The sequence below is a fragment of the Anguilla anguilla genome, chromosome 12 (genome assembly GCF_013347855.1).
Source record: "Anguilla anguilla isolate fAngAng1 chromosome 12, fAngAng1.pri, whole genome shotgun sequence".
Lineage (NCBI taxonomy): Eukaryota > Metazoa > Chordata > Actinopteri > Anguilliformes > Anguillidae > Anguilla > Anguilla anguilla.
This window is the reverse complement of record NC_049212.1, coordinates 29701074-29713709: the sequence shown is the minus strand read 5'-3', so window position 1 is coordinate 29713709 and position 12636 is coordinate 29701074. Positions and strand designations below refer to the sequence as shown.

At 52.4% G+C, this 12636-nt stretch overlaps 1 protein-coding gene across 8 annotated transcripts in view; it reads right to left on the bottom strand.

Moving 5' to 3' along the window:
* mark4 (microtubule affinity regulating kinase 4) overlaps window positions 1-12636 on the bottom strand; it is a 59114-nt gene that overhangs the window by 32054 nt on the left and 14424 nt on the right. For all 8 annotated transcript variants that reach the window (XM_035384548.1, XM_035384549.1, XM_035384550.1 and 5 more), the window contains exons 2-3: window positions 9699-9896; window positions 9331-9384 (exon numbers count right to left, since the gene is read on the bottom strand). In XM_035384548.1, the coding sequence (XP_035240439.1) occupies window positions 9331-9384; window positions 9699-9896 (252 nt within the window). The remainder of the gene's footprint in view (window positions 1-9330; window positions 9385-9698; window positions 9897-12636) is intronic.

The following is a 12636-nucleotide window of genomic DNA, read 5'->3' as shown; positions in this document are numbered from 1 at the left end:
CCTGCGCCACACATTCCCTCAGGGAACCATGTCAAATCAGTCCCACAATCCCCTGCACATGGGAGCTCCGGGCAGAGGGCAACAGTGGAGCTGCCCGTATCCCACATACGACCCCCCCCCACACACACACACACACACATGCACATACACACACACACACACATGCACACACACACACACACGTACACGAACACATCCCCCCAGCCTCGCTTCCTGTTCCTGAAGGATGAATAAAAACAGCCCATTCTGCACCCTTCCCAGTTTCTCCCTGTATTTACGTGGAGCTTCATTAAGGAGAAACAGCCAATCACCACGGGCCGCCCCTGGGCCTCAGACAGCTTAATCCTGGTCCAATGTTCCCTGCCTGAACATAACAACCCCCCTCCCCCCGCCCAACACTTAGTCATGTGACCTGTTCCACTGAGCCGACAGACAGCCTGGAATGTCAGGCCATGAACGGCGGTACATTCGAGCAGAAAATGAGACAGCCGAACCGTTTGAACCCGCTCCTGTGAGAGACACGGGCGTCATCGGTGATAAACGCTGCAAAAACATGGGGGGGGGGGGGGGGGGGGGGGGTTCATGCTTTGATGCCGCTCCCATTGTGATTCTCCTCAATCCACCTCCAACTAGTGAGCACCCCCAAAACGGATCAGATGAGCAGGCTGCAGCTGCCCCCCGCCCCCCCCATCTCTCCCGACAGCTTCCCTCCTCACAAAAACAGGCTGGATTATGCTAATGAGGGGCCCTTTCATGTTGCCCATTAAGGCAAAGGCAGTCCCCGGGCCCTCTGAGGAGCCCAAGTGTGGCCTTGCTCCCCCAACAAGCCTCTTTCACAGGGCTTTTAAGGTCCCGCACTGCGTGTGGGTGGGTGGGTGGGGGGGGGGGGGGGGGGGGTCTGTGCAGTGCAACATCACTGTCACATCAGTCCGCCTCTTGACAGAAAGGGGTGGTAATGTTCCCTCAGCCGGGCCTGGTGGAATTACAGAATCCAGGACGGTAGATAGATAAGATTCTTTATTGTATACTTCTGGGGAAATTTGCCTTTGGCTTCATGGGTAAAAACAAGCAGTCAAACAATACAGGCCAGAAACATGTGTGTTCTACTCCCGACAGAGTTTAGATGCAAGACTCCCTGAATTGTGCCGGTCAAAATATCTGGCACAAAATGCGTTGTTTAATCTATGGGTTGTCCCAATAAAAATAATGTTAATAGCCCGGCAACTTCCCAAATGCATACATTTCCACTATCACATTATTATGAAAACTAAAAAGGCAAATCTCAATGACACAAACCTTAAGACACTGCCACAAGAACACAGATGGCAGAGAAGCTTTGTTTACTCATGCAGGTGCCAGTGAAATTTTATGCCTCTGATATTTGAGCATGGCTATGCTACAAGATGAAGGATGCTTCCATCATTCATATACAGGCTGTGTTGAGTGTCACTGCACTGAACCAAGGGCATTAGCAGGACAAGACACCCAGCAACCTGAAGCATTAATGAACCAAACAGCTCTTAGCAGCCAATCCCAACAGCTCTTTGCTGGCCCAATTCACTGTTCCCCTGGGACAAATCACAGCCTGGACCTGTCTGCAGGTCCTGAAAACTCAATTCAAATTCTGGTTATATTCCCCAGAAGTGACAACTGATTGTCTTATTAATATTTCTTTCAGGTTTTTAACCCAGCCATTAAATTGTAATAACCACTATTAGATTATTGTGACCTGTTCAGCAGACAAGAACAGGGTTGGTGTGTATCCTGTGCTCATTAACATTCATATCCGTAAGACATGTCATATGTAAACCATTTTGCATTTCTAGCTAGGTTAGAGCTGGTTAGAGCAGATTGTCCCATGCAGTATCCTTACACCACCAGACAAAATTAAAGAAAGCAACATAAGCTACGCTTTACTATTGTATAGCTGATCCAGAACATCATTCAATGTGCAATAACGTGGTAACACTGAGCTACTGTGCACTAACATAAGACTCTAAAGCAGTCACAAATACCGGGCATTACACCCAAATGAATAAAATCTTCCACAAGTCTACTTGAAGGCTATCTGATTGTCGCTATCTAACGGTAGGCCTACAGTACTTACCACTCCACTGTGTTCCACTACAAGTTCTGGGTGAAAATGGGCACCGCAAATACTAACTGTACGGGTTCTAGAAATATATGCAGTGCCCGTGGGCTCCAGAAATAAAACCCACTTCTTGCAGGCCTCTTCATTTTTGGTGAAACAATATTTTCTTTCCTCCGCATCCAGAGAAGGGGCAATGCTACAGGCATTTTCATCTTGCATTACCCGCACAAGAGTGGCAAGAGCATCATTTCCATATTACATGTAGAAAGGGTTTCACTGGACCTAAGGTTTTTGTTACGTGACCAACACCCAGTTAACCCCCGTCCAAAGGGGAAAGCAAGCCGGCACAGGCTTTTATACGTTATTCATTTATTTATTTTTTTTGCAAGAATCATTTAAAAATATTTCTTGGCCATTTGTGAATGCAAAAAGAGTATTAAAACAACACATCAGCAAAGAATTCACAGATCTCCGTTTCCTGGACTTCTAATGTGGCAAACAGGACCTGTGATTGTACAGTGTGACTAGTTTTCAGTTCCAAGGGACAGAGCGAGAGCCAGAGCATATCGGTCTTTTATAAGTATGACTCACTTCCTGTATCAGAGCATCATTAAGTTTCCCTCTCAGTCTCCTTCTGCCCCCTGAGATATCACACAAGGTTGCCCGTGGAGCTTACTGAGCATGCGCAGTTATAGAACGTGGGGGAGTTGGTTCTGGTTGGTTCAGAGATGTATCCAGGATGGAATTGGGGGGGGGGGGCATATTTCCAGGACGATCACAAGGGGGGGAGGCTTCACAACAATTAACTGTCCAACTGAACAACTTCCCTGGGTTCCACAGAAATAGCAGAACACCAGCAGCAAAAAAAATAGCATGTTACATCCAGATTTTTTTTTTTTTTTTTTTTTTACAAATGCATTTCTGGATGTACATAGTCAACAGAAAAAGCATTACACTGGGAAAAGAGAATAAAGAGGGTTTAAAATTTTAAATGTATATATTTTGTATAAGATAAGATATTTTGTGGTATTTTTTTGAGGCACAACGTGCATACAGCCGATTTCTACTAAACCTTCTGGCTATCAGCTTCATGCACCCGTGGTAGGCCAACATTCAACCAGCTGTTGTAAAGTGAAGCAATTCCAGTTACCGACATCCAGATCTGTTAACAGGAGTGTCTGGAGGCAAACAAGCAGCCAGACTTCCACTGGCGGCGTCGTTTGTGAGAGCCGCTGATCTACTGGGCGTTGGCCGCACGACTGTGCAAGGAAGGCCTGGCGTCCGACGGGAGAGACTCCGGGGACCGGACGCAGCCGAATTAGCAGAGTGCCAGCGAGCAGCTTGCAAACACGGAGCGTCCGCGTGGTTCTTCAGGGGCCCGAGAGAGAGAGCGCCGCTCCAGGGGCCCGGCCCAGACAGATGGGCCCGGCAGGAGTAGCTAAAAGCCTCGGTTAGCGGAGTTGGAATGATGGGGAGGCGGAGGGGACGGTCTTTAGGATTTGGGAGGTTCCCTGCTGGGTTCTGCTCCAAAATCCCGCCGCTCTCCCAGCAGGCCTTGCTCCACACAGAGCGGTCTCACAGATTCTGTTCCGGCGGGACGTCCCAGCCCGAATTGTGCGCCAGCTCCCCTGCTCCTTCGCTTAACGAGGGGCAGAAGGGCACCCCGCCATGCTTCAACTGCAGGCCACCGGAGAGACACGCGGAACCGCGCGTGACCGCGAAATGCCCACCTTAACAACGAGTAACGTCGAGTCGACGGGGCGTCTACTTCAAGTGTCACGCATGTTTAGATTTATTTAACCAAAGTCCCCAGGGTGGGCTGTTCCCCCCCGCCCCCGGGGACAGGAGAGGTTTGCTGGATGACTCGTCCACAGGACGCGGGCCATGGCGCGTGATCACGACCCCTTACAGCGCAGCGGCAAGGCAGTGGGTGCCATTGAGCACCACACACGTGTGAATCTGTTCTAGTCCCTGTGTCGGGGTGGGGGGGGGGGGCGTAATTGTGGACTCTTTCGAGGCTCCTGGATGAACGTGACGGAACTAAATTTCCGTCCGCCCGGAGGAAATCGTTCTACTTCAAGCGGAGCGATTCACCTGGCACCCCGCTTACCCCCTTTCACTGCAACAACTGTGTGGGAAAGCACCACCCCCACCGGCCACTTCCCACCCCCCGCCTAGTCTCTGCCTTTCTTCAGGTCTGTACCACTGCTATTCACAAAGCTACCCCCCTCCTGTCTCTACCCACACACAGGGCCCTCACACACACAGACACGCACTCCTTCCACCTCTTTCCAGCACAGTTTTTGGTTCTCTTTGGTTTCGCTCACGTGGCTGGGCCCCTTTCTCAGGACTCCCTTACTCCACCGTGGCAGCCCCCTCTCAGCATGACCCCCACCACCGAACCCCACCCCCTCCCCCTGAGGCCCCCGCCCCCCCCTCCTGGTTAGTCGTCCCCATTGTTTGCCCGTACGGAATGCGGTCCCTAGTCGCTGGGGCATGAATGGGAGACACACAAGCCCCGCCCCATAAAACCCCACGCTGAATCGCTGAGCTTGCGGCCTCGAGAGCAGCAGCTGAGTGGCTGCATGGTCCAGAACTCGCCCCCCAACTCCACCCCTCGCCAGGCAAAGAAGTGGCATTGAGGGAGGTGGTGCCCAATTTAATCTCCAGACCTGGCTGAAGTAACTTTGTGCACAGCTTTCGGAGGTGAAGGGGGCTGGGGGTGGGGCAGCCGTGGCGGGGGTGGGGGCATTCGATATCGGCAATCGAGAATCCCGTAAAAGCATAGAGAGATTGAAAGGAGGAAGCAAACAAAGAAGGCAGCTGTTGGCCAACATGGCGCAACACGGGACCCGCTAGCTTAAGGCTACCGCCCGCCCCTTCGGATTAAGCAAACCCCATGCCACGAGGGTGGCGCACGTGGGCGCAACACGCCAGTGTCGCGCAAGGTCGCGTCCTCTGCTGCCAGCCCAGACAGCCGCAGTCCGGCAACGCCGAGCGGTTTAAATAGCTGCCTTTGGCAACGAGAGGCGGAGGAGGCTCTCCGCACCTCCTGTCCTCACAGCCTCCGCAGGGTCTGGGGCTTTGGCAGAGGAGAAGGTCCTCACCGTTTCACTGCCTAGTGTGGAGTACAAAATTCACATTTTTTTTAAAATGTGAAAAATATGGGGTGTCTGAACAGGTGTGTGTCGCTGGGGGCGAAAGGGACCGTCCCGTGTCTGGATGAGGAGGCAGAAAGAGGGAGATGAGGGGAGAGGACTGAGTGGGGGGGGGGGGGGGGGGGGCTCTGCAGATGTAATTGCGCTCTGCAGTGTTTGGTGTCAGAGAGACCCTGATGAGTGAGAGCTGAGAGAGGGAGAGGTGGAGAAAGGGAGAGAGAGAGAGAGAGGGAAGGAGAGAGAGAAATAGAGAAAGAGAAAGGGAAAAAGAAAAAAGGGGAGAGGGAAGGAAAGGGAGAGAGAAAGAGGGATAGAGAAAGGGGTAGAGGGAAGGAGAGGGGGAAAAGGAGAAAGACTGAGCGGGGAGGGAGTCACCTGGTGTGTCCGACTTGGGGAATAATGCTGACGGGACAATCGGCCAGTGTGCTTCCACTGCAGTGCACACTGCACCTCTGCAGGGATCGCCCCCGCCCCTCCCTCCCCCTCCCCCTCCCCCTCCCCCTGTCCCAACTAATGACAGAGCAGGGACACAGATCAATACCATGCCATTTCCACTTCTATCTATTTATTTGCATAAAAGTGTTTAAGAAGTACACTTCAAATTCTCCAACTTCCTACTGGAAATCCGGGCTAGGAATGAGAGGTGCCAAGTGCTCCAGGAGCATGATGTCATTGTTAGCTCGTTCTCACATCGGAGGAGCGAACGTCACGGCAGGCTTACACCGAGCCCCGCCCCATCTTACTGGAGGGCGAAGACAAGGCATCGTACTGCACGCCGCACTGGAGTTCGAAAGCGTTTTCAATTTTCACACCTTCGTACCATCACTGAAAAATACCACGCTTATGGAGGTATACCGTTTTCATAGTAATGCTGGCACAGCAACACGTTTTCGGTTCCACCAAGTGTTCCCTATTCACTGCATTTATACAACCTATATTAACGCAACCATTTAAAAACAAGGCTTGCTCTTGCAACGATGCAATCTGAGCGAAAACATGGCCGCTGGTAGCTTGTTTATTGGTGCGTGACAGACAGCCGTACGTCAAGACTAACCGACGCCCTCTCGCTCCACATGCCGTTCTCTTCCGCAGCGAACAGAAATATTTGTGCTTGGCTGTCTGCACATCGTCTGCCACATTCTTCTCCCGGGTCTAGGCCACCTTTTCCGTTCCCCGATACACACTCTGGCTACACGTTCACTCCTCTTAGCGCAGCCCAATATCCTGACCAAAATCTACGCGCGCGGCTAGCAACATCAAACTTTTTAGCGAACGACTGGCCATGTCCGACTCCTTGATTGTTGCAAATCGGATACTGCAGTGTAGTACTGTTTCCATAGAAACCCCCGCCATCACAATGAGACGTGGCTGCCAGTGGCCCAGTGCAATTAGTGAAAGGGACACACATTTTTCTACTACATGAAAAAATAAAATTACGTAGTTTTGAAATGCGGAATACTAAAATTTTACTTGAAATGCAGCAGACTGTGTTTCCTTTTGGGTCACAGGAAAAAAGGTCAAAATGCCAGATTGACCCACACCACTGGACATCTGGTGACCCAAGATATCAATGGAACAAACAATGAAGCCTGGATACGTGGTTTAAACCATTTATTTTGTTGGCAGATCACCTCATTTAAACCTCCTGGTTTCCCTTCATAAGCCAACATACTGTCACTCTGGAGCCGACGCCTTTTCTTTTCTTTTTTTCCTTTTTTGTTTCAGGCCTCCATCCCGTCTCTCTGCTCCCATCTATCCCACAGATACTTCAAACAAACCTGTAACTGTAATTAGCCTGTGGTCTGGTTCCACAACATCACTTGTTGAGCCGTGTCATGTTGTTACAGCAGTGGCAGTGCTTTACGAAGAGCTAAGGAAAGCTTATTAATTAACAGACACACAAACGGTGCACTAACAGTTTGGACGGTACTGAAATAACATCAGCTGACTTTTTATACACGGTATTACCGGCCCAACCCTACACTGCGGCGATATCAAACGGAACTGCTCCGGGAGCAACGCATGCAGGCGCTCCCACCTTAAGCCGTTTTGCATAAAAACAGAAGGCATCACCTAATTATCATTTTTGTGAAGATGGGAACGCACAAACCACAGGACACCGTCCTCACATTCTTTCTGGCATCGGGTGCCAGCAGACCAGGGGTGGGGTTCGGGTTGACGAGAGCGGAGCCGCTATGGCAGCTAACGGAAAAGCTCTCGGGGCGTTTTTTTGGCTGAGCCTCTCGCCGCGCACGCCCTTACGCCGCCGGGCTGCCGCACGCGCGCCCTCGCCGCGATCACAGCGGGATCCAGCGAAAATGGAAAAACAGGCCCACTTAGGGTCGGGGTAATGGATATCGACCCGGTCAGAAGAGGACGGGGGGGAAAGCTCTGGCGTTTACGTAAGACCCGGGCGCAATAGCTTGTGGCTTCGGGCGCCAAGTCGGGCCTTCAAACGCCCCCCAATGCCGTATGAAGGAGGAACATTCCGGAAGGCTTTGTCCACATATTGAAAAAGTGCAACAAGCGAGCGCATTTTTACACACTTCATACAGCGGCGATATTCAACTGGGGGCCAAGGGAGCCAAATGCAGCCCTCCACAGCCACGCTCTCTGTGCTTTAATAAGCAGGAAAAAATATTCAAATGCATCAGAAATTGTGACTCTGTCCAGGTCGGTGTTTGCGGTGTCAACAGGCTATAACTATGCCAGCCATATTTTCCAGAAAGCATTCTTGGCCGTAATAACTGTGACTACTTTGTGCTCCTGAAGGGCAGCAGAAGACAAAATGGAGCTTGTTTGTTTCATGTTAACTAGCTTTTGCTCAGTTTGCAAAACAAAAACCTGATAACTCCATCAGCTTCTGCCCCCTTTCTGCCTAAGTACGACTGATCACTCATTTTAAATTTTGTCTAAGACTGAGGTTTTAACAAAAGTGAAAACCAAGTGAGGAGGGGAAGGTAGCCTCATGCTACTGCTTATTTCCATAAATCAACTTCAGCTGCAGATCAGCTGGCTCCCCACAGCAGCAGAGCGACGGACCGCCATTCCATCGGACCGACCGCTGATCTGTGCACGTCAGGGCGGGTCTCAGTCTAAATGGCTTTAAGGGCTGTGAACTCACACGGCTTTAACTTCACCTGAGCACATCCCCGTAGGTCTTACCTGCCAGGCCAGTTTGCACACACAGGTAAAAAAAATTAATAAACAGGCATGGAGGCCGTTATGCTACTTTGTACGGTGCATCAAAGAGATATGAGACTTCTACTCATCCTTCCTTGGTGAAACGGGATACTTCTAATGTTCATAATGCCTGAATTCAAGTGGAGAAAATTTTGTACATACGACGCAGGCTGCCGTTCTTTGCACTCTAATGATTTCACACAAAATGAGCGATGGAGTAACACAAACAGTACTACTGCAGGTCATCTTATAGAGAGTACCAGACGACTTGGGGGATTTAAGAACAGCAGGAAGTGCAAAGAAGATCCTCCCGGTGTCGACGAAACGGCGAGCGACGCAGCAGAACAGCGCGGGAGCGAGGCTTCACGAGCAGAGCTCAAAGTTTCTGCCCTCAGTCGGAGGCGCGTGACGTCTCACTGATTGTGCGCGTTCCAGCACTGCACGGGGCCTCCGTCTGCGGAGTGAACCGTTAACCGCCCTGCTCCGCCCGCCTCCCACCGCCCGAGGGCCGAACAATGACCCGGCTTGTTGCGAAAATAAACACATGTTGTGTCCCTAACCTGCAGCAAGATGGCCTCCTCTTACGCTTGCTTTGCTTCATGTTTGTAGACTAAATAAAACATAATAAATAAAGTAACCCTACGCTTGTCTCAACTGAAGGTTCATAAAACTGAACTGCACTGTAGGAACAAAATGGAGAAAAAAAAAATCCTGAGTGATGCTAACGCTAAGCTTTAGCCAGGGCTGCTGGCCACGCCCAGCACTGCCTGGGAATCATGGCACTACACTGAGAACAAGCGCCTCTGGATGCGCCACACGGCAGCTGCGTCTCAGATTCACTACTGCACACGGAGGCTTCCGCTGGTCCAGAATGAAAATGTGAGAGCGGGGACTCACCTTCTGTAGGCTGGTTGGATTCAGCTGAGTTTTGTCAATTATTTTTATTGCAACCTAAAATAAAAATATAATTCACGTGAGATACTGCCACAGACACTACAGACTGACACAAAATAATACAATATATTTGTACTACTATGAAATGCATAAAATACATTCAACCCCCTGCCCCCACCCCCGCTGCCCTCTCCATTCTGTGTGACCCCATCTCTCCGGGTACCAGCGCTAACCCCCCAATTTCCCACCTAATCTCACCCTATAGCCCAAGCCCAACAACCCCAAAACGTGCTAAGGCCCCCAGCCTTACCCTACAAATAAAGCCTCACCCCCCACCCCCCTGCGCCCGCCCGCCCCCAGCCCATTCTCACCTCCCTGCCCGTCAGGATGTGGCGTGCCAGCTTGACCTTGGCGAAGTTGCCCTTGCCGATGGTCTTGAGCAGCCGGTAGTTGCCGATGTGCGGCTGCTCGTCGGTGCAGGAGGCGATGGAGTTCCGGCAGCGGGCCCCGAGCGAGCGGCTGGACCAGCCCGAGCCCTTCTCCGAGCGGCTGCCCGTGAGAGAGGCATGCTGGGAAGGGAGAGAGGGGGGAGAGGGACCGTGAGCCCAACAACGCACAAAGAACGCAGAGACTCGCAAAGGTCTTCACCTCACACTAGAAACACAATTCAGCATTTATACCTGAGGTACTTGGCAGATGCTTTTTGCCTACAACACCCAGTTCCTTATATGACACACACACACCTGTGCTAAAATGCTCACCTTACAGACATTGCTATTTACAGTTCATACTTAAGGCATTCGGCTGATACTTTTAAACCAACGAGTCTCACAAAATGCGCACTGAACACGGTAAGCAAGCGCCGCTGCAGCTACAGATGAGGAAAGTTAGCCTAATCAGCGCTGCAGGGGCGAGGCGTCAGTCCTTCCATTAGTCCTCCATGAACATAAAACACAGCCCGGCTTCATGCTTCAGCTGCGCGCAGCTCGATGAGCGAGCCATAAACCGGGAAAAACGTCCACACAGCTAAAAGCACCACGGGCTCCATTTACAGAGGACCCTGCGTAATGGAACAATAAGACTGGTCAGGGCGGCGGAGGGGCTGGAGCTGCGGCTGGCAGGGTAAGAGAGGACCCAGATTTACCGCGCTGCAGGCCCGCCGGCGCGCGGGCTCCCGAAGCGACTGCCGAACGGGGGCTGAGGTCAGCCGTGAGAAAGGCGCGGCGGAGGTCGGGCGCCGCTCGCTGCACACAGCGCGCTTTCCGCTCACACTCACGCAACCTCACACTGCAAGCACAGCGTGCGCCGCACCAAACACAGGGTGCATGCGTGTGAGTACCGGACCGCTGAGTTTAGATTCCCCGTAGGGACGTGTGTGAGGAGTGCGGTTTAACCAGGCCTGGGCTACGGTCTGTACGGCAGGGCTGGCCAAGCCGGCTCCAGGAGATCTACTGCCCTGCAGTTTTCAGTCCAACCCTAGCAAAACACACCTCATTCAACACCTAGAGATCTGCTTGAGCTGCTAATTAGCAGGATCGGGTATGCCAAATTAGGGTTGAAATGAAAGCCTACAGGATAGTAAATCTCCAGGAACTGTCAGCTGTAAGGACTGTCAATGCTGGAGGCGTGGTCAGACCGCCCCCCCCCCCCGCTTGTCGCTGAGCCCATCGGTCCTGGTGTCTTAACGAGCCGTTCTGCCACGCAAAGGCGAAACCACCCGCCAAAAGCATGCTTCAGCAGAACTGGCCATACGGGTTGGCTGACGGTCATGGGGGCGGGGCTTGCGTGCCCTGGGCACGTGTGCGAGATCCAGCGATCTTAGATGGTATCACAAGGCCTCGCGCTCCCCCCCCCCCCCCCCCCCCGCCCCCTCCGGGGCGCGGCTCAGGGCAGGTCGGCCCGGGGTTGCCGGGCCGGTCTCCGCATGACGTGGGCGTGGCTGAGAGAGCCCAGGCGGGCGGTGACGCAGAGCCGGTCCACCTCAGGGTCACGCCGGAGATAAGGAGCTGCCGCAGGAATGAGGCTCCGCAGCATCGGCGTCTGAGCTGCAGACTCCAGCCCGGCCAGAGCGCTCACGGGGAGAGGGGCCGACCGACAGGACGATACAAAAACCAGAGGAGAGAGGGAGTGTGGGAGAGATGGACAGAGACAGAAAGAGAGTGGGGAAAGGGAGAGTGAAAGCAGGGGAGTGAGAACAAGAGTGGTAGAGTGCAAAAAGGAGAGACAAAGAAGGAAAGATGGAGAGAGTCAAAAGAAGGAAAGAGAGATAGAGAGGAGGTAAGAGAGCAGATGCAGGCTCAGCAGACTCTGTGATGGTGAGGCTGAGGGCCCTACAGCCGAAGTAGGGCCCTACAGCAGAAGGCCCCTCAGATCTCTGCCAGACAAGCGTGTGTGTACGAGTGTGTGCGTGTGTGTGTGTGCACGCGCGCTAATGCGCAGTGGTGTCAGAGATGATCTCATTTCCAATATTTCTATAAAACAGAATTAACCAGGCACATGAAATTTGTCACTTGCTCTCTGCCTTGCTCTCTCTCTCTCTCTCACAAACACACACACACACACAGGGTAGTTTATGATTGCATCACCGCTTCACCTCCCCCTCCCCCACTGTCCGGGGTGCAGTCTCGGTTTTGTCCCTCCTCACATCCACCTGTTTCCCCGTCCCTGTGGGAGAGGCCGGATTACCCAATACTCCCTCCCCCTACGCCTCTGCCTCCCATTGTGAAGAAACCCAATCGACAGACTCCATTTGCCCATCCCCCTTGCCTACCCCCGGCCCACCCCCCCAAATCAATCTCCCCATATTATTATTTTTTAAAGACCAGTCTTCCAATCTGTGCATCGTCACTCCCCACCTGCCCGCACCACCCCCCCCCCTTTATTTTCCAAGGAGAGCCTATCGATTCTCTCCACGGCTTTCTCAGCACAACACCCACTTATACGAGGGGAGGGGGGCCCGACTGACGAGGAGCCATCTTTGCTGACGCACTGAAAGAGAGAGAGAATGAGTGAGAGAGTGAGCGAGAGAGAGAGAAAGAGAGAGAGAGAGAAGCATTGAGGGAGGGGGGGTGGAGAAAGTAGGGAACCCCCACCCACAACCCCCAATAAATGTCTGTAACAAGGGGAAACACAAGGTGAACCAGAGTGGGATTTGGAAGCGCAACTGTAGTCTGCAGTCTTTTGAGGAGACAGAAGTGTTGAGTGAACTGAAAAAACAGGCCCTGCTCTGTGGGGGTAAATAAGGAAGTCTGCTACAGCCAATAAGCCAGAGGAAGAAAGGAAAGAAAAGAGGCGACAGCCCAGCCCGTC